At 36.3% G+C, this 20,469-nt stretch overlaps 1 protein-coding gene across 4 annotated transcripts in view; it reads right to left on the bottom strand.

The window, feature by feature from the left end:
* The window catches only part of CADPS2 (calcium dependent secretion activator 2), a 270,492-nt gene that overhangs the window by 144,166 nt on the left and 105,857 nt on the right, over nt 1–20,469 (bottom strand). For all 4 annotated transcript variants that reach the window (XM_057378528.1, XM_057378520.1, XM_057378511.1 and 1 more), the window contains exons 4-6: nt 13,869–13,949; nt 12,113–12,349; nt 7,817–7,938 (exon numbers count right to left, since the gene is read on the bottom strand). In XM_057378528.1, coding sequence (XP_057234511.1) covers nt 7,817–7,938; nt 12,113–12,349; nt 13,869–13,949 — 440 coding nt within the window. The remainder of the gene's footprint in view (nt 1–7,816; nt 7,939–12,112; nt 12,350–13,868; nt 13,950–20,469) is intronic.

The following is a 20,469-nucleotide window of genomic DNA, read 5'->3' on the forward strand; positions in this document are numbered from 1 at the left end:
TCAGGCAAACTGAACCATGAGCTTGGCCATGAGTCTTGGCCTCTCATCACTGATCTCCTCTCATCTTTTGTGATTCTCTTCTTCCCTGTGTTATTGTGATTCCACTATTTTATGTGCAAATCTGGAGGAGAACTACAGATTCATTGTTTTACAATCCCTATCAAGAAACACTAATACTCTGCATAAATACTTTCTCTATTAAGCTATTATCTTATGGGCTGTCAGCTATTGAAGGCACATGACAACAGTAATGGTTTTAACCCTGAGGTTCCCATCAAAATGTTCCTAAAGCAACGAAATAAAGAYAGGAGAAAAAATAATTTGTTCTACAGAGATGAATGTCAGGAAAAAGGGAAACTACAGAAAAAAGGTACAACCATGGAAAGCCATGCAATTGCTTGTAAAGGTCACCTTTGATTCCACCTAAGCAGAGTCTACACTACAGTCTTTTACCATTTAACATTTATTTCTGTCCATATGGGGACTTTTGACCTGGCACACTAGTGGTTTGAAATGCAGTCTAACAAACCTTCTCTTCAGCACTTCCCTTACAGAAAATTTGTGTTCAGCATCTGCAGCTGCACACACTAAGCAGCCTATAATTTAATTTCTGAATGTATTGTTCAGTCATTGTCTAGTATAGTCACTCAGAAAAGTAAGTGTTCAACTGATTTTTTCTATTTTCTATGCATTCAGCAGCAAAATTACAGGGTTTTAGGGTGATTGTTACAAAACAATGGAAATCCCTTCTTGGAACTTTTTTCTCAAAACCAGAAAGCTCTAAATTGTATTCTTATTTCAGCAACAGTAAAATTACAGTTTTTGATGGATATGCTATATTGTAAAGGTCCTTTACACAACTAGACTAATACGAAAGGAAAAAAGAATTATCTGATAATATGCAAATTTTTTCCAGGATTTGCTTTTGGTAAAATAGCAACTGTTTTAAATTAAGGAATTAATAGAGCTGAAAATTACTGTTTATCTCAGWGCTAATAATGATCTATACACAATCATGTATTTATTTTTAAGCATGAAAATTATTAATAGATGAAAAAAATTACTTGTAAAAAAAAACACAAAAAAACCTGTGACTAGTTGTTTTTTTTAATAAAAAAGTATGTAATAGAAGCCAGAAAGGCAAAGCAGAAGAGGGGTTCAATGCATAATAAGCAGCTAAGTAAAAACACTCATTTAGGCTTCCTACACTGAAAAGAAGAAAAGTGCACTCTAACAGTACAGAATGCTATTATGACAAGTATTGTCATTACAAATATAAAACAGTATGAATAAATTATTACTCTTGCTTTTCCATCTCACTTTCAACACAGGCAACCAAGACAAGCCCAGGTGACAATTTTCACAGGTATGTATCTCGACTGACACACTGCCAGGTGTGAAAAGTTCATGAGAGGCATTGCCTCCTGCTTCCCACCAGGGTTCAAGCCCACCTAGAGACTGGTGAGGGACACAAAGGAAAGACGTGGTCATTTATRCTCTCAAAATTTCTATATGCGTATTTGTTTCACCTCTTAGAAAAGATAATTATGAATCTATCACAACACTGTTAGAAGTTGCAACTCCTATTTATTTCATGCTACTTTGTATCTCTGTGACACCTTAAACGTTCAAAATGTTGTACAAACTTTGATAAACTCAGAGTACTTTGATGAAGCGGGTAGATGCTGTCATGTCAGTCTAAAGATGTGGGAAAACAAATCACGAAACAGATTGACCCACCTGAGCCTGCAGAGTCTATCAGGGARGAGTCACAAATCAAATCAGAAAATGTCAGCATCAGGACAATTGGTGTGCTTTATYCTGAAACCCTTTTTACTGCACTTTCTGACTCCAACTGCTCTTATCAGCTGTCCCCACTACCCTGCCTTTGTCTTTGCTGTCCTCCTACTCTCAATCTGCTGGTATTGCTTTCAAATAGGCAYGTTAACCTGTAGACTCACACCTTAAATGATGGGTAGCTATTAAGAAATTTCAGAATCTATAAATATATTTTCTTCATCTGTTCAGTGGACTATTCTATATTCTAAAAGCACCAGACCTGTTGACACCTCTGAGGATCAGTGCACAAACACAGTGACAGCAGAAAGAAATCTGCCCATAGTGGGGTGAAAAACAGTTCCCTGAATGTTATGAGCATTTGAGATATATAAAGTTCTTGGACTGGACAGGATCCAAAAGCAGAAACTTCTTTCTCTCAAATTCTTGATTTTGAGATTTCTCTTTACCCAAAACAACAACTCTGAACTAAATTAAGCTGTAAAATTCGTTCCAATTCAAACACTGTATCTAGTAAAATATTTAGCAATTAATTTGATTGTACCTGTGTCATATTGCTTACAAGGGATATAGGCAAATTTTTGAATGGTCTCTTCAAAACAAGACACGAAAATAACATAATTTTAAAATGCAAAATGGGACGTTTAGATCATATCAAAATTTGAGAGGAATCCAAAGGAATTGTTTTCTTGTCAACCACTGCCCACAAAAAAAAAATTAATTTTCCAAAGATAAAATAGACGCAAACCACTATGAATGACAAATTTCAAATTCACTCTACCAGAATATTCCAGGAGGAGACCAGAGATAAAATTTCTGGTAATACTTCTCAACTCCTTTTTTTTTTTTTTTTTTTTTTTTTTTGCCAGGCCACGCCTCTCTAGATGATAATTTACAGGCTGCCTTTGACTTCATTTTGTCCCAGCCAGAGACCAGGCAGCTACATTAGAATAAGGCTTAGCCTGATCAAAACCATTTTGCTTATAAGCAATATTTCATTAGCTTTGGCTCCACCATGCTACTCACAGCCAAATGCCTTCCAGTTTTAAGCTGGATCACACACCTGTATATGCTTTAGCACAATGTTAGAGTAAGCTCATATCTGTCTSCAAGATATTAGTTGCATTTGCTGTGAATCAGGTGGGAATGAGAATGGAAACAGATAAAAGTTGTACATTAAGCAGYGTGTGAAGAGCCTCCCTCCAAGCAGTGAATGTTACAGTGAAAGGCATGGGTGGGACATGCATCCYCAAACCCAAATATTTCCAAAATGCACTGTGAAATAAAGCTGGTRTCAGTCTTGCAAGAGACATGTAATGTAATTTACATTTTAAAAGAACACAGGTACACAGCTATTCTTTCCAGCAGTGCCACGAGATGAGGAAGGTTAATACTCTCTCTATTTGTATTATATAGGGTATATATATTATAAACCCTAATACACRCCTTTGTGGAATAAGGATTATGTTTATTGTTAACTATCCAAATAGAGCATGGAATACAACTAACCTGAATTATTTCCTTCCATCCTAATTTCTTCCATGCTACACTTCTTCAGCTTCAGRAAACTGAATATTCCCTTCTAACGGMTGCRGTGAAGATGAAGAAAGAAAACTTTCTGCTGTTTGGCACATGATTGTAACATGTTATAAATGTTATCAATCCTYTTTCCCTTCAGAAATGTTATCTTAGGCCACACCCTCAAAATATCCTATTAAAAAAATACTACTTTTTTATGAGCAAACATGTCTCAAGAAAGTTTTAAATTTTGGAAATTAGGCTTTTTGTCTAATTTTTAACTGCTCTTTAYGAAGGTTTTGTGATGCAATTTTAGTCAATGTATCCACAAGTTCTCATTCTTCAAATACTTTACGGAATTAATAATGGTAGAATATGGCTTAAAAATAATGTGAGCAACATTTACTTTATTTGTGCAGTAGTGACCAAGGTTCCCTGCCTCCTCTAGTCAGATTTAATCTTGCATTCTTCACATACTTCTAACATATAATAGCCYTTTTAGTAAGATTCTGCATTCGCTGGCAGTAAAATATGATATTCTTATTTATCTTGTTCACATGAAGAATATCCTGTCTCTATAAAAGTTTTCTCATAATCAAGGTATGATCTTTTCCTGCTGTATAAATATATGACAAGAATGTCACATGTAATGCCAATGACAGCATGTTTCCATTTTTTATTTTTAGGTATGATTACATATGCCTAAAACATGACACTTTCAAGAAATCACATTATYTAATATTCAGAATAAATAAAAATCAGGGCTAAGAAAAAAAAAATGTGCATACCAGACTCCACAAGACTAAAAACAAGGCCACTTTGGTAACATTTGAAAAAYGAAATTAGCACTGGATTTTTGCAGACAACCCCCTGTGGCATCACAGCAACAAAGTTATGCAAAGCTTCACACAACTAAAAGGGCCCTCTGAGGGCTCTGCTTACTGATCTCTGGTAGAAAAGGTCACAGGCTAGCTTGGAGGGATTTTCAGCAGGGCTAAAAGGCACAAACAGTTGGAAGGAATAAAGAAATATTTCACAGGCAGTTATAAAAATTTTAAAGGGTTTGTATGTGAAGCTGTTTGCAAAACTGTCCAAGACATAAGCTCAGTAAAATTACACTGTTTTGTGGCATTTGCATTTAAAAATAACCATTAATTACTCAGTAAGATACATACGAGCAGTACTTTATTCAGCCTGCTAAAGAAAAAATTAAGCACTTAAATTCACCAAGTCAGTATTCAAAAAGAGAGAGAGCAGGGGTTAAATGCATTAAGAAACCAGAAACTATTTACTACTAATGAAAACTATGCTCTCCTTCCAGGAACTTTAATCAGGCATCTTCCCTTTCAAAAAKAATATTGCTTCTGATTTTCTTTTTACTCTTATGGTGACACTCAGGGATTTAGAGGAATACTTATATACATTTATAAAGATAACTGAGAAAACAGTCAGCATTTTGGAATAGTGTATAAATTGTAAATTAAGTCTACACTTGACTCATGCTCCCATTAATCTCTCCTCTAAGATCACACTGGTTTGCAGTGGCATTTTAAAACATTCATCTGAGCATCTCATTTTATCCTTTTCACTGCCAAAGATTTTGAAACTTCTTCCTGAGTAGTAACATTGCACTGCATACACTGATGTTTCACAGATAAAAAAAATAGGCATAAATAATTCTTTATACTGCTTTTTTTCACAAATGTAGCAACCAGTTCAAAACGATAAACTGACTGCGGGAAAATGTGTGTGACAAGCACATGATTTGGATCTCCTGCCAGCAGTCTCCCACAGCAGGCTGGCAGTAATCACWCACTTTTCATCACTGTCTCATTCTGTGCTTAGGATGAGAGCTTTGGTACCCTTTTCTAGCTGCACGTCCTATATAAAATCTGAAGTTATGATCTCCTCCAGCCTCGCTGATACCTTTTCCTCGTATCAGAAAGACAGTACCAAAAATTATACCAGTCAGAAGCCAGCTCCAGCAGCAGGCAGAGCAGGCAGGCAGTAGCCTCAGGCATCTGACAGCTGTTTTTTCTGTATTGGGAAAGAAATGGTCTGGCTGTGCTTGCCCACCAGTGCTCCTCCACCAGCGTAATTTCTGATTAAACTCTGCTAAGCCCTCTTAGTTGCCTCTGCCACYAATCAATAAAAGCAATATTGCTACTGCCAAGAAAACCTGATTTGGCTCTAACAGAAAAACTAAGCTATGGAAGAAAGCATGTCCCATCCCATAGGCAGCTTCCTCCATCTTCTTACTGTTTGCTCRTAATTTGCTAATTTCATGCTTGTCTAATTTAATATCCTCCCCCATTGCCTCAAACGACATCTCTATCTGTGCTCAAAAGCTACGTCTCTAAATGCTCATAATCATACTGCATGCCAGTGTCTCCTAATCACTCTTGTCAGAAAGGGAAAGCAGCATAACTCAGAGAAGCACCAGAACCAGGTACTTTTCAGAGCTCTATGATCCTTGTCCCTTTAAGTTACATTTTTTACAGGACAGCAGGTCAACAGGCACAAATTATTCCCATTCCTGGGCTTCCAAARTACAGTTCAGGGCATCTCTCAACAAATTCACCTTCTGAAGATGCACAATTTTTTCCAAACAAATACATGAGTTTGGTTCACACAATATCACTTTTATGGAATAGCCCATAATCTGTTTTTTCCCTATATTGAATCAACTCATACCTTTTGAGCCTGAAGTTAATTAAATCAGTTTACAATCTTGAAGCAGCTCCTAACCTTTTCCTAAACACTAAAAACCTTTTCCTAAAAACACTCCAGTTGTTCTTGTATTGATTCTGTCTTTTCTGGAAATTTCTTTTCACAAAGCTTCTACTTTTACAAGTAGGAAAATCAGTTAATCTGTTAGTAACTTTTACTTGATGCAACAATACACTTCTGATTGATTTTACAACRTTTACCTTAACCTTCAGTATGAAATAAGTAAGCCATGAACTGATCATGAACCATCCCTATCATGTTTTGTTCACCATATCTGGAAGTAGCTAGAGAAAACAAAACCCTCAACTTCCACTGACTTTTCTGGAAGGAGGATAAACACACCCCAAATTCAAACATCTGTGTGTTCCAGGTGATTTAAAGACTCATACCAATGACATTAGAGGTTATCCAAGCATTCCAAACAGACCCTAACAAGTTCAAGGGTAAGAGAAAAGAGAGACACACTCTCAGAAGAAAAAAGAACCTTGGCTGTGTCAGAAGGCAAAGGCTGTAGGCACTTGCTGCAGGAAACAATGAGTGCAACTCTTGAGTTTGAGGATAAAGGACAGTTTGGAGATGTGTCCTTCATGAAAAAGCCTTCTGGGTCTCATGGGACCCTRAGCCACCAGAGAACACCCCAAAAGGTCAAAAATGAGCAGGTGATGTTGAATGCCACTTATGACCTTGCTTCAATGTGTACATCTGTGTGTCTTTTGCATTATCATCACTGTTAGAAGGTCCCCACGTAGTACATGGAAATGATAAGAAAAAGCATTCCTATATCCTGGAGAAGGAGCACAGCCAKGGACTGTGACAAATGAATTTTACATCTTGTCCCACATACTTAGTGTTCTGCAAAGCTGTTTGAATATGCTGCTGGCTTACTTGCCAAGGAAATTTGCTGCAGCTAGAAGAAAGTCCACCAAATTAGATCTACTCCTACTCCCAACCGTGGAAGAGACAGATAAAATTGTGCTTTTAATTTTGCCTAACATAAGACTGTCTTTGTGGTCYGAATGGAATAGAAACTACCAACCCAATTCCATAGAAGATGTTTTTTCGGATATTGTAACAACTGCAATTTTTAAATTGTCTTTCACAAGGCACACTATGGTGCCAGTAAAATCCCAACATGCTGTCTGGAAAGTTACCCACAACAGATTCCAAATGACATTTTAACAGAGTGAAAAGTGTCTGAAGACAGTGTGTAGGTCAAACAAATCCACCAATTTAATTTCTTACTCTCTGCTACMCTAACTGGTTCATCTACAGATGGCATGATGTTATCCCCTTCCAAGTCAGTTTGCTGACTGCCTCCATCAAAAATTAATTGAAAGAAGTGGATCCTATAATTTGAAATGAAACAGGCTCAGCAGGTGAGCAAGCTTTGTCAAGATTGATTACTGAGTATTGATTTCCCTCCAGTTGTACATTACACTCCATAAGGCCACCTGAACATTAACCTAGAACACATAAAATCACCTCAGGCTAACATCCATCAAGAGGTTTGTATTTTTGGAGGATGCAGTCTCTAGTTCTTTTCCTCACCCATACATTTAATGGCTTTCCTTTGGACATCATCCACACTTTTTATTTACTTCACCCTAAATAACTATATTTCATATTTTAATTTTTCAGAAAGAATTTAAGAAAAATGAAAAATACTTCACATAACCTAGCAGGAAGCTAATTGTAAAAATTGTAAAGATAATCAGACAAGTTCTCCCATGAAAGAAAAGAGATTGGGTACAGCAACAGCAGAGGGGCTTACTGTGGCCTGGAAGCTTCTGCTTGGTCYGTCTGGAGCTTCTCACCCCCTTCCACTTCCATGGTGCAGTAGACAATCCGATTGGGAGCAACTGACTTTAAACCTTGTACCTCCATTATAACAATCTGAGGAAAAGAAAGCAAACAGTTTGTCCTTCAGAAAAAATTACAGCACACAGTTATTGTAGTGCTATGCTACACAGAGGTAAAAAGAAAGAAAAAAAAAKGAAAAATCCCCCAAATGCACTCACTCAAATCTTAACAGACAAGAGTTTTTATTTTATCTTCTTTTTCCGCTTCAATGATGTCTCATAGGAATTGAAATTTTTGCTCTGTTTCTCCTTGGACAACAACCAAAAACTCACTCCAATCATCGTTTAAATGTCAATAGCTGAATTTGAGACTAATGTCTGAATAYAATTTTAAATCTTTATACATGAGGAAGTCTATCTTTTAACCAGTCATCTAAGTGAATATTTATAGAACAAATAGGTTACTAAGCCAGATGCTAAGCAAGTAAATACATTGATCACATCTACAAAGGCAAATTATGATTCTGTGTCCCTGGAGGCTGCAACTCTTGAACCTCAGAAGGGATTTGGTGTTGTTCTGTGCAACAGGCAGGTCTGAGCATTGGTCTGAGTATTTTTTTCCCCACCCATCACATCTTTTCCTTCTCCCAKTGCAGTACTTACAGTCAGGTTCAGTGTGCATATGGGGAAGAGGGAGAAGAGAAACAGAAAAAGCCATGGCTACCAGCTGTGCCCTGAAAGTTTTCCTCACTGGGGAAATCATGAGCTTGGCAGATCTGACAGATTTTCACCTCCTCTAGACTACTCTACACTAGCTCAGAAAAGCCAAATGCAGCTCTGCTTTAAATGCTCYCTGCCTTTTATAAATATTACAGTTTGTCACAGTGTGAACTTATTGGAATTTTTGCATTTCAGATGTTTCTAATTCAGAAGACTTGAGAAGACAGTCAGGTTCCCCTGCTTTCTTTGGAAAACCTGCTTTTCTTGCCAGTTCCATTTGGGGTCATGCAAAGAAATTGGGAAAAATGTACTCTATCAGCAAAAGAAGCTGTCCTCAACTGAACCTTACACGTAAACCAAAATTTGTTTAATTMATTTTAAAGGTGCCAGAAGTAATGACTAACTTTGGTCTCATTAGAACCAATTGGTTTCTTAGGTCAGAAAGCAACTACTAAAATATGCTGCTATTAAACTTCTTCACATGAGTGCCACTTTGTTCCAATTCAAGTAAATTAAACCAGACTTCACCCCCAGCAGTAAAATCCTTTGAACTGTAAAAGTCCCAGAACCTTAGCAATAATAAATGTCTTGTAAAATTGCTAGATTGTAAATATTACAGTGAGATGACAGTCATTGATCATTTAYATTACTCATGGATTATCAACACTGCCTATCATGCTTTATAAATAATAACAGCAGTTCAGGGAGAATGACAAAGACATCCCTCTTTTCCATCTATTCTTATCCGGGAATTCAAGTAGATCACTGAGCGACAGCACTACAGGTCCTGCCAGGTAATACCACTCATGGTCTTTCCACATACCAAATRTATGCCCTTGCTGAATACTGACTTCATGTTTACTATTTTTATGTTGATACTTCTTTTCCTGAGTTTCCAACTTAATTGYACAGTACATTTTTCTTTGGTAACCATTCTGGATTCCAGCAATGGAAARAAGTTGCACTTCATTCCTTCCAAAGGAAACTGACACTAGTGGATGTTCTAGCTCATTAGCTGATAAACAGCTTCCTAAATGCTTGTCTATTTTTGAARTTGTCTAACAGCTGAAGAATATAAATAAGTCTTCTCCTACTACTACAATTTTTTTTTCTAAATTTCTACAAACAGGATATTTAAGAAAACATCCAACTTGTAAAAACAATGACTGTAGTTGGCAGTAATCTCAGGGATGTCTCTGACCTTAGTCAGTCAGGTTCACTCCCACTAGAACATTGTTGGTATTTCTTTTACTGTAAGTAATAACAACACTCAGCGACAGCAAAAACCCTGGCCACTTTACTCCCACCTAGAAAATTTTAGGTTCTTCCACTCTGTCCTACACACTGTAGATTTCCTATTCCTTCATGCCCTGTTCAACAGCCCTTAACAGGGATTTTGCTGTTTACCCTATAACTGAGTCCCCACACAAGATGTGACATAGAAATGTTTATATGCTGTTCAAGAAATGTGAAATTGASTACATATGACCTCACGTTTTCAAAAAACGAAGCACTCTGTCTTCAAGGAAATGCAGTCAACATTTCTTCTTTTGCCATTTGCATAGAAAATGATCACATCTTCCACATTTCAGTCTTCATTAATATCAATTCAACTGTTTCCTTTTGCCCTTATATCTTCTGAGATTTTGCATCCCAAGAGCAAAATAAGCACATACGTTTGSCAAGAGAGTCAACTTATGTGGTTACTATCATGTTTAAAATGAAACTCTGCCCTACTAAAAACTATCACATGTAGAGTAATACTTTATTCCTTTGCCTTGCACAGGATGAACTGTAGATTACTTATCTCACAGCAAAACTCTTTATTGCTAATGGGGAAAAAAATAAAAACCTTAGTTCACCAGACCTAATAGTCTAGCATTTCTGCTGGAAGAGAGTAAGGGCTATAAACAAAGCAAAGCTGCTATAAATTTACCAGAAATAATAACTCCGTCATTTTTCATTTCATGATTTTTTCCGACCTTTACTGTGCTTTTCCCCTAAATATCACATCATTTTTAGTATGAAATAGTTCTCTCTAGAGGGACAGAAWAGGCTTTTCTTCCACTTACATCCATCACCAAGCACACTTTCTGGAAGACCAGAAATATCACTGCCTAACTTTTTTAGGTACTTTTTAGATTCTTCACAACTATTCTTTGTAAMTGCTATTTATGGACCATTTCAGGCTTGCTATTGGCCTTGAAGCAGACACAGCACATATGATGGACACACACAGGATACAGCACAGGAGTTATAAATACTTCATCTTTTCATACACTTCAACGCTGAGGACTGAACTCCAGCTTTACATGCTTGAGGAACTCATACATTTTGGCAAATAGAATGATGGATCCTAGTACTCTTTGAAAGCTGATGTTGGGWTTTTACATTATTAGTTAGTAATATTAAAATTACATATTGTGGGATAAGTAATTTCTCTGTGATAAAAAGAATTGAAACCTTTTCATTGTGCATATTTGATGTTCTGAATTCTACATCTTTAATGATGAGACATAAAAAAATTATTTGACTTTTCAACAACACAGGAAAAAAACAGATACTTTCTTCACTTAAGAAAAACAATGCTTAAAAGATAAAAAAAAATGTTATTTCTTTTAAACTTTTTAACAATTTGAATATTTATTGTGCAACATTATCTGCTTCCTTAAACAAACTAAAGCCACTTCAAGCACACAAAACAATAGTGTCACCTTTTTACCAACAAATACACARTGCACACGGTGATAATATTTTGATACTATTATTACTGAAAGCAAGATAAGCATTTATAGGTGTGCACATTTGCAGAATCGGACCTGAGTTATGATGCTGAAAGTCTTCAAGGCYAGGCTGGAGGGAGCTTTAATCAATCATGTCTAATGGAAGGTGTCCCTGACCATGGTTRGGGGCTTGGAATTAGATGATCTTTGAGGTCCCTTCGAACCCAAACAATTCTAGGATTCTATTCCATTGTCAGATATGTTTAAATGACCAAATGTATTTGTGACTCCCTCTTGAAGTCAGTTGAGCTTATATGGATTAGGACGGTATCTGTACAGGCCAGGCTTCCAGCATAATCTCAGAAAACACTAGGTATCTCCTTGAGGAAAATGCAGAATATTATAAAAAATTGCTATGATCACCAGTAAAGAAAAATTACTGTGTTTTCTCTAAATGCTTCCAGTAAGAAAATGCTACTTGTTTACAAAATTCTGTGAATGCACTCCTGATAACAAGTGTTTTATTATTACATTTAAAGTTATATTTAGCTATTTAATGAACAAGAATTCATTTAAAGTTACATTTGTATGAGAAATTCAACTTTTCACACTGCTGTGTGGGCCCAAATGTAACTACTGCTGAAAGAGGAAAATGCATCATACAGCTGCATTCTAAATCCTAATTACCAAAGATACAAAGCACAATTTATTTCCTTAACATAACATTTTAAAATTACCAAGAAAGGACTGATAACACAAAAGTATCAAGGCAGATATTATAGCAATTTAAACCATCAACAACTTTTCTGTGAAATTTGTGACTACCTCTAATGTGAAGGAGAGAACCACATCAGACTTCGACAGCTGAACTTCATTTTCATCTCCTATGTCCAAGAATGCAGAATTCTGTGATCTCTTCAACTTCTGCAGTTTGAATTCTGGCCCACCTTTAGACACTGGCAGACTTTCCAAATTTGCCATCAGCAAATTCACCGAAGACCGCAACTCTTCTATGTACATGCTCTCCATTTCCCTTGTCACGAATTTTGGGAATTTTCTTTCCTTGGAAAATATATTTTAAAAGTTAGGGAGGAAAAAAAATCCCCACAATATATATCATGTTAATTTATCAACTTGCTTTCAGTTAAGGGACAATAAATAAAAAYAGAACTATTTCAGTGTTAATCTACTATTATGTCTTCAAAACAGTAATTGAAAGGCCCATAAATTTAGTTAATTTTGAAAAGAAGAAATAAAGTACAAATGGAACCTTGCACACCCCCCCCACATCATTTAACCATAAATCCAAGTTGAAGAACCACACATTGGGTATTTCTAATAACAGGTGTTTTAAGTRTAGGAATTAATAATACACCTTTAATGTTACCTTCAATATTCATAAACTGACATTTATAAAATGATAATAGTTTTGTTACTTCATCTATTTCCCATGCTACCAAAAATAAGTCAATCACATTCATGCTTTTAATATAAAGCTATTAAACTACAATCATGACATGAAACTCCCATCATTATTTACCTTTTTAATAATGAGTCATTCATTTTGAAAGTAATGTTTAATTACTACCCACTGGTTCATTTAAATCATTTCTCTCTTAAACATTAGAGAGAACTTCACTTTTTTTTCCTCTGTTGAATTTAGTTAATAGTATTTAAATATTGTGTTTACRACAATAAACACAAAGAAGAAACACATATACACATATACTGCATACATAAGCACATACAGAGCCAGTTTTATGAACAGTTTCACCAAATATTGAATATTGGATGCTTGGGAGTGTCAGTCAAGATTAAACAAAAATGCAAATTTTTCTAAAATATATGTTTCAGACATGAGAAACAAACACCACTCCAGATATATTGTTTGAAAAGACAGGCACCTTGCTCCTAAACCAGACAATTTTTATCGTTATGTGTTATAAGGCCTATCATAAAAAATTTATATTAAAATCTTTACAGTTGATTTTGTTTCAATAACCGAGACCAAGCAAGTTGACTGCGATTCAAAATTCCCATAGCAAGTCGTGTGGACCAGCTCATCACAGCATGACAGAGCCAGTAAATTACACTCTAAAAAAACCTTAAGATAAATTTATAGTTAGAGACTAAAAACACAGGTCAAGGTTCAGGGTTCTCTAGCACAAAAACCCAAACTCTTAGGAGTTTTCTTCAAACTGTATCATATACTGTGAGGATCATTCAAATAAAACTATGCCAAAACAGAAGACAGATAAAACTGACTGTTATTGCATTGTTGAAAGACCTTTCCTCTTTTTATGACGTTTTTTCTAACCAACATAAAAAATGAGGGAAATTTGACTTGCTGTTCAAGGAAATGTAGGATCACACAACATATGACTTTCCAAAACCAGGTTTTGCTTTCTCCCTACCCCAGCTGACAGAAATTCATCAGAACAGAAAGAAATGCACCTGCCAGATTGTTTTCAAACAATCTTCTGCTTAATTTTAGAATCAGAAACAAGAAGCACACATTATGGATCATCCCACTCAATCTCATATGAAGTTATGTTTTTGGTACAAGAAAGCAATCACTCACCCTTGCCATTTGTTCTGCCAGTTGTAGTCGTCCATCCAGTTCACGTCTTATCTGRGCTGCTTGTTCATCTCCGTTATCCAACTTGGACAGAGAACAAAAATAAACCCAACTGTGAGAAACGCACTACATTTTAATTTTATAGCAAGCAATGTGGCTAAAGAACAAGAGAAACAAATTTTCATCTTAAAATCAGTGAAACACTAAGAAAATACACAGCTTTGAGGTTCACCAAGATGAAAGAAATACAATGGCCACCAGTTAGTCACAGCAGTCAGGGTTTCTGAAGGGTAACCAGTAACAGAACAGCTGGGTCTCAACATAAATGAGACTCCCCAACTCATTTTTCACCTGCTTATTTTTAAAGGCAGTGGAGAGAAGGAGAGGTAGAGTGGGGCTTCATGTCAGCACACGGACCTGCCCAGYTGGTGAAAGGGAAGAAGGAGGAACACTTCTGGAAAAGATCAGTCACATCTTGCCATCTTACCTGAATAATTGCCAAACAAGGGCAGAGTTGCTATGGAGGGCTCTCTCTGTCCCTAGGGCTATCCACAGATATGTCACATGCTGACAAGACCTTAGTGCCTTTGGTATATAGCTAAGGTTTAAGGACAAAAGAACTGCTCCTCATTAACAGAAATCTTAAACTGATTAGGGTTGCAAACTGGCAAAAACTGTTTCTCTAATTAAATGAGATCTGCTAATGAACACACAATTAGCTTGGCAAACTATTCATTACATTAAACTAAGGTTTTTCAGTCATTTTTCACTAAAACTGCTACGCAGTGCATCAGGCCAAATATGTGACACCACCTCCTTCACAACACTCCTCAATTAAATCAGATACTTCTTAAACCAAAACACTCATGAAAATGAGGCATTCCAATAAAAAAAAMCACCCCAAACAAACAATTAAAAATGCACTATGCAGTGCTTACAGGTCAATTAGAGCAATCTGCTTAATGCATATTTGACCACATTTAGCAACAAGATGAGAAGTGTTTCACTCTAGTATGGAAGTGATAACAGAACATGCAATCTGCCACCTGTGCAATCTGGCATCTTACAAGATCCTTGCAGAAACTGATCCAGACCACCAGAAAGAAAGAGAACAAAATCTGATGGCATCCTCAAAAGAGGCTAAAGTTTATACTGGAGAGCAGAAGATGGATCATGTTCCAGACCAGAAGGGTTCTCCCACTAAGCCCATCAATAAATCTCCTCCTAACGTGACTGACCATAAATGGCAAGACTGTTCTTCATGAAAGCAAATGTTTGAGGTTTTCAGAATACAATTACAATATAAAATATAAATAAATAAATATAAATAAATATAAAATAAATTCCCAAGTTTGTATTCTTCCATTTCTCAATAGAGTAAGAGACTGCTTATTGAACTTGTCACCAAGAATATTTCTAATTTTGATTTTTCTTTGTATTATAACCACATATTTGCAACTATATTTGTTTACTCAGTATGAAAGCCTGTCCAATATGAAAAACAATTTTGTTTTCCTTTTGGGCTAAGAGAAGGTCAAAATTATTTTAATAATATATGCCAACAGGCAATTGCTTGAAAAATATCTACTTGAAGGCACTTTCAATGACTGAACTTTGATTTCTGCAAAAAGGAGGGTGTGGGACAATTAAAAAAGCTAAAAACTTTTCCTGCGTCATGGCAGAACTTAAATGACAGCCTCAATTATTAACTCTTTTGAARAAGTAAGAGATTTTACTTAGACTGATATTTACCTATTTTTCCATTTAAAAAGAAGATCATTCAAGTTAATGAAGATATAACTCAGTTTTGTAAATCAGCATTTTTTCCTTAATTCTACATTGCTTTCATCATCTCTTTGTACTTCAGTACTTAAAAATGTGACTTCCCTACTTACTTATTTTAAAACTTCAGTCTTCCCAAAATACTTATACATTCTAATGGTTTTATTGTTTGTATGTAATGATGTTTTGTAAAATATGGAAATAAGCTGAAGAGGTGAAAAGCAAAGAATGTTCCTTTACTTACAGAAAACAGCCAAGGTCAGGACAGTTAGGTCATTCACATCTGTCCCAGTAAGAAAAAAAGCTGTTGATATTACTATTTTTGCAGTATGCAAAATGAAGTGATCAGAAAAATGGTAACCTTGATATCTACTTCCATGCAAGGTCATTGTACGTGCTTTTATTCTAAACTCATCAAARTACATGAGAACCCAACTTTAAAAGAAACTCTTTTAGTGATTAAGAATGTGCACTCAGCAATATTTATCTACTGAATATGAAGTGAAAACAGCAGAAAGATTGAGAAAATTCTGGACACACAAGTGGTGCTTGGAACTTTTGAGTTGTGTTAACTTTTTTACAGAGGGAGACACTTTTTTACATAGGGAGACCCTTGATAGATCTCATCACGAGTGGGGAGAAGTGACGACCACTAACACCAAGTGTACCTTTTCCTTAATTCCTTTTTTGTGGATCAAATCCATAGCCAAGACATTTGTGGATATCAAGTTATGACAACCACTGAAGCAATTTTCAAACTGTTAAACAAAAACTAGAAAAGCATATGACACTGCATAGAAATTAATATAAATCTAACAGTGCAGAAGAGCTACTTAGATTCTTCTCAGTTCTGCAATTGAAATTTGGTTAAAAGAAATCACTAATTTGAAAGGACTTAAAACAGAGGCAAAATTTTTTTATGGTTTTTTTAAAGACTAATTCATATTTACATGGGCATCACACATAATGCTTCCCCCACGTTAAATATGAGCTCATGTTCTTAAAAGTTACAGCCTTACATATTATTGAAACAGAAGGTACACAGAAATTTCATTTAACAAAAACGGTTCAGGTTGCTGCAACAATAATTGTGCACCACAGACATTCACTGCTTGCACCAACACTGGAGATACTTTCCATGTCACTTAAACCTCACAAAACCAGTTTGTATTTTAGCAGCAGGGGACCTCACTACAGAACACTCTACAGACACCAGAGACCTGATTTTAGTACATCAGATACATCAGAGGTCCTGACCAAACAAACCAATGTTTCCCCCARATGCCACACGTATGGTGCCTGTAGCTTGTAAAACCCAAAAGACATTGCCTCCCCTTTTGAGCGATAGTTAATTCAGTAGAAACATTCCCAATGGAGCAAAAGCATGATTGGATTATGATTTTTAAAGCTTCTTCAGAAAAATCGGTACTTATGAGTGATTACAAATGGGTGAATAAAAAGTTACTTTATTTTTTTAAAAAAAGTGACAGATCATCATCTCTTTTTTTTTTCCAATGGTGTTACATTAAAACAGTGTTCTAAAATAAACCTACCACCAAGCTATTAATTCAAAAATGTTTTYACTCCTTAATGCTTGAAGTTGTCTTTATTTTTTCTCACTTTGAAAAGCGCAATCATTTTTGGAGATGGAGTGGGAACATCCTTAAAATGCAAGTTGCCCAACAATTCTTATTAAGAGGATTTCAGTTGCTTGTATAAGTGTCTGCATCTGAAAGACAGACTGAAGTTTTCTGCTCCAAATTTCTGCTTTAATGATTTCAGCCAAAACACTGCCTTGCCTCTGAAGAGATCTGGGTAGACAACAGACAATACCCTGCTTTATCCACAGTAAGAAAAGTGGTCACCATCTTGTCAAAGAGGTCTGGAAAGATCTTGCTTTGAAGAAGGGATCTGAAATTTAGCAGGACCCCAACTGTGAAAATCAGCTCAACTCTGGTCATGTTATGAACTTCTGAAAAAATCACCTTTGCAGTAGTTGAGCTACAGACAGCCACTACCAGGGGCTAAATCAAACTCTGCATTCACATTCATCTTCAGGTTGTGCTGCCCTCTGTCTTGAATCTGCATGTCTCAGATTATCTGCTCACTTAAGAAAGACTGTAAACTTATCAGCAAAGAACAGAAATTTTTATTCAGAAACATCATGCTATCTTGCTTGACAAACTGTTATTTCATTTGTATGCCTGAACAGCAAAGAACAGAAAYACATCTGAAAAAATGAATGTTTCTACATTTTAACAGGTCAGAAAAAGACTGCATATTTTGTGATTCCTATTTAAATTTTCTTCTTGTTTTAAATTACTTACAAAGCTGTAATGTAGCAGTGTATTTTGGCCCAAAAGAAAAATTGTACACTGGGAAAATCTGGTTAACRTGCAACTTGAGGTAAAAAAGGTATTAATGCCAGGAGATGCTAAAGTCCCTGGCACACATCTACATTACTCTACATACAAACTAATACAGGTCAGAAACCCTGTRACCAAGAAACGAGACCATTTTGTGTGCAGATGAATACAGAACTGCTGCAAGTTATTGTTCTTCACATTCACAATGCCCAAATTGAAAGTTCCTCCATGTRACTATTTTATTAATGCTCTGTTAGCTTCCCTGCAGCTTTCTAATTCACAGTCACATCAACATGAAATTACACAGATATGCCCATAGCATTATAAATTTCTCTACATTTAATGACTGAAATGATGGTCATCAAAGCTCACAAAAGCTCTAATGATGGTCATCAAAACTCRGAAAAGCTCAAATGGTCATCAAAGTTCAGACAAGYCATGCACAATCTCAGATGATGAAAGATTTTGTCTAAGTATTTSCTCTTCTTTCTGTAACATGAATCCAAAATCTTTTCACTCTGTGTGACACCAATGCTTGTTTTTCCTTTATAGCCACTTTTTGCTACACATAACCAAGTCTGAGCCCTGCTGAGCTGAAAGGCTGTTTGCAGATGCCCATCTGAGGTAAACCTGCAGGGTCCATCCCTGGGTACTGCCAGACAGCCAAGGCAAAAGCTTTCAAYATAAACCAAATGGAATAAAGGACTTGGATCTAAATCTACTGAAAAAAATGGTTTTCTGGAAGCAACTAATGGCCTCCAGGAGCAAGGCTGGAAAAGGACAGAGAAGTCCTGGTGCTCAACTTTGGTCATCAATCGAGTAAGCAGCAGGCAGGTAATGGACTGGGGGTAGTAGGTGCAAATACTCGTGGTTTTCAGAGCATTGTCCATGCTGCCCTTATCTCTGACTCTAAAAAAGGAGTTTTGCCTCAGACAGACCTGGTGCTCTCAGGACTGCAGGATTTGTTCCTGTGCTCATCCTGACACAGGTGGAGTCACTTGAAAGGAGCAGACTGGGACAAGATTAAAGKTGTCTGCAGCACTGAGAAGCCACTGATAACAAACAGCCTGTGAGATTGCCAAAGCTTTCGAAGTTTGTGAACCAAGGGTAGGAACTAAATATGGGAAAGTGGAAGGATCAACAAATTCCAAGTCAGGCCAAAAACACAGCAGGCAAACCCAGTCTACAACTGCAATCACTTTTGCACACGAATTCAACAGGAATTAACTTCTGAAGGACAAGATGGAAGTAAATTGCTTCCACTTCATAAGGGAGGTAAAAACCAGATTTAATTAAAGGGCAGCATGTGTGGATCTTTCTTAAGCTACTACTGGATCTTTTGATAAACCTCCTGCTTCCTGTTTCACAGCAAGAAAGACACAGCTGTAAAAGTAAAGAAAATGTCATCACTCTATTTCAGAGCAGGCTATGCCATTTAGCTTCAGTTTTAAGACATTTGCTCTTCCTTGTATGTGGATTATACAGAGGATTAATTAAGATTCATAAAAGAGATCAATAAAATGATATTTAAAAACTCTCTCATTCTCTGCATGCTGCAAAGGCCCTATCATGTATCACACAAATGGCTATGCTGACAGATAATCCAGACTGAGATAATGAAACCCTGTGGATTTCTCACAGAACTCTGCAAACCACAAATTTCAAAAACYCATTTCCTAAATCTTACTCTTCCCAGCTCACTCCTTTTCCCAGTCAATATACACAAAGCCCCAAAAATCCCTAGTATTGGAAAATAAGTGTAGAAATATGTTTTAGAGCATGTCCCACACAAAATCAAGTAAAAATTATGAGAAAGGATGTCAGAGAGAGAAAATCTTAATAATTAAAATAAAGAGGGAGAAAAGGCACCTTCTTTTGAAATAATTTCTCTTGTGGAAAAGCAGTATATAGTTTTTCAGCAAATTCTATGTCACAAGATAAACTCAGCAACCACTGAAAGCATTTCTACCTTCAATATTTCCGCAGCAAGTAGACTTATAAAAGCTGCACAGGTCCAAAACCCATATTAAACGTTCAAAGAATTCTCCCAATGCACCATTAGGCCTCACAGGCTTTTTGTATTGATTTTGCCCTAGCAGAGCAGAATGTCTCTCAGAAAACTGGCTGAGCTGATCACTCAGCTTCTGGCAACACTGTGCCCACAAAAAGCTCAAACATCTGTAAAAATTAGTTTTAGTAAGAAGTCTTACTGACTGCTATTTTTTTCCTCATTTTTTGGTGGGAGAGGGTAAGCAGCAGTTTCATAATCATATGAATATTGAAATTAGGATGGAAGGTCTTTAGATGAGCAGCGAGAGCAATTAGCATAAAGCTTTCTCTGCAGTGTGTCATTATTGTTAAAAACAAGTAATGATGCAGGTAAAGAGCAAGGCCAGTCAACAGTCAAATATGCTACACTTGCTTCAGCTGGATTAAAAAAAATTCCAATGTTTTCA

Source organism: Malurus melanocephalus, unplaced genomic scaffold (genome assembly GCF_030028575.1).
Source record: "Malurus melanocephalus ecotype Western Australia unplaced genomic scaffold, MMel_1.1 scaffold_11, whole genome shotgun sequence".
Taxonomy (NCBI): domain Eukaryota; kingdom Metazoa; phylum Chordata; class Aves; order Passeriformes; family Maluridae; genus Malurus; species Malurus melanocephalus.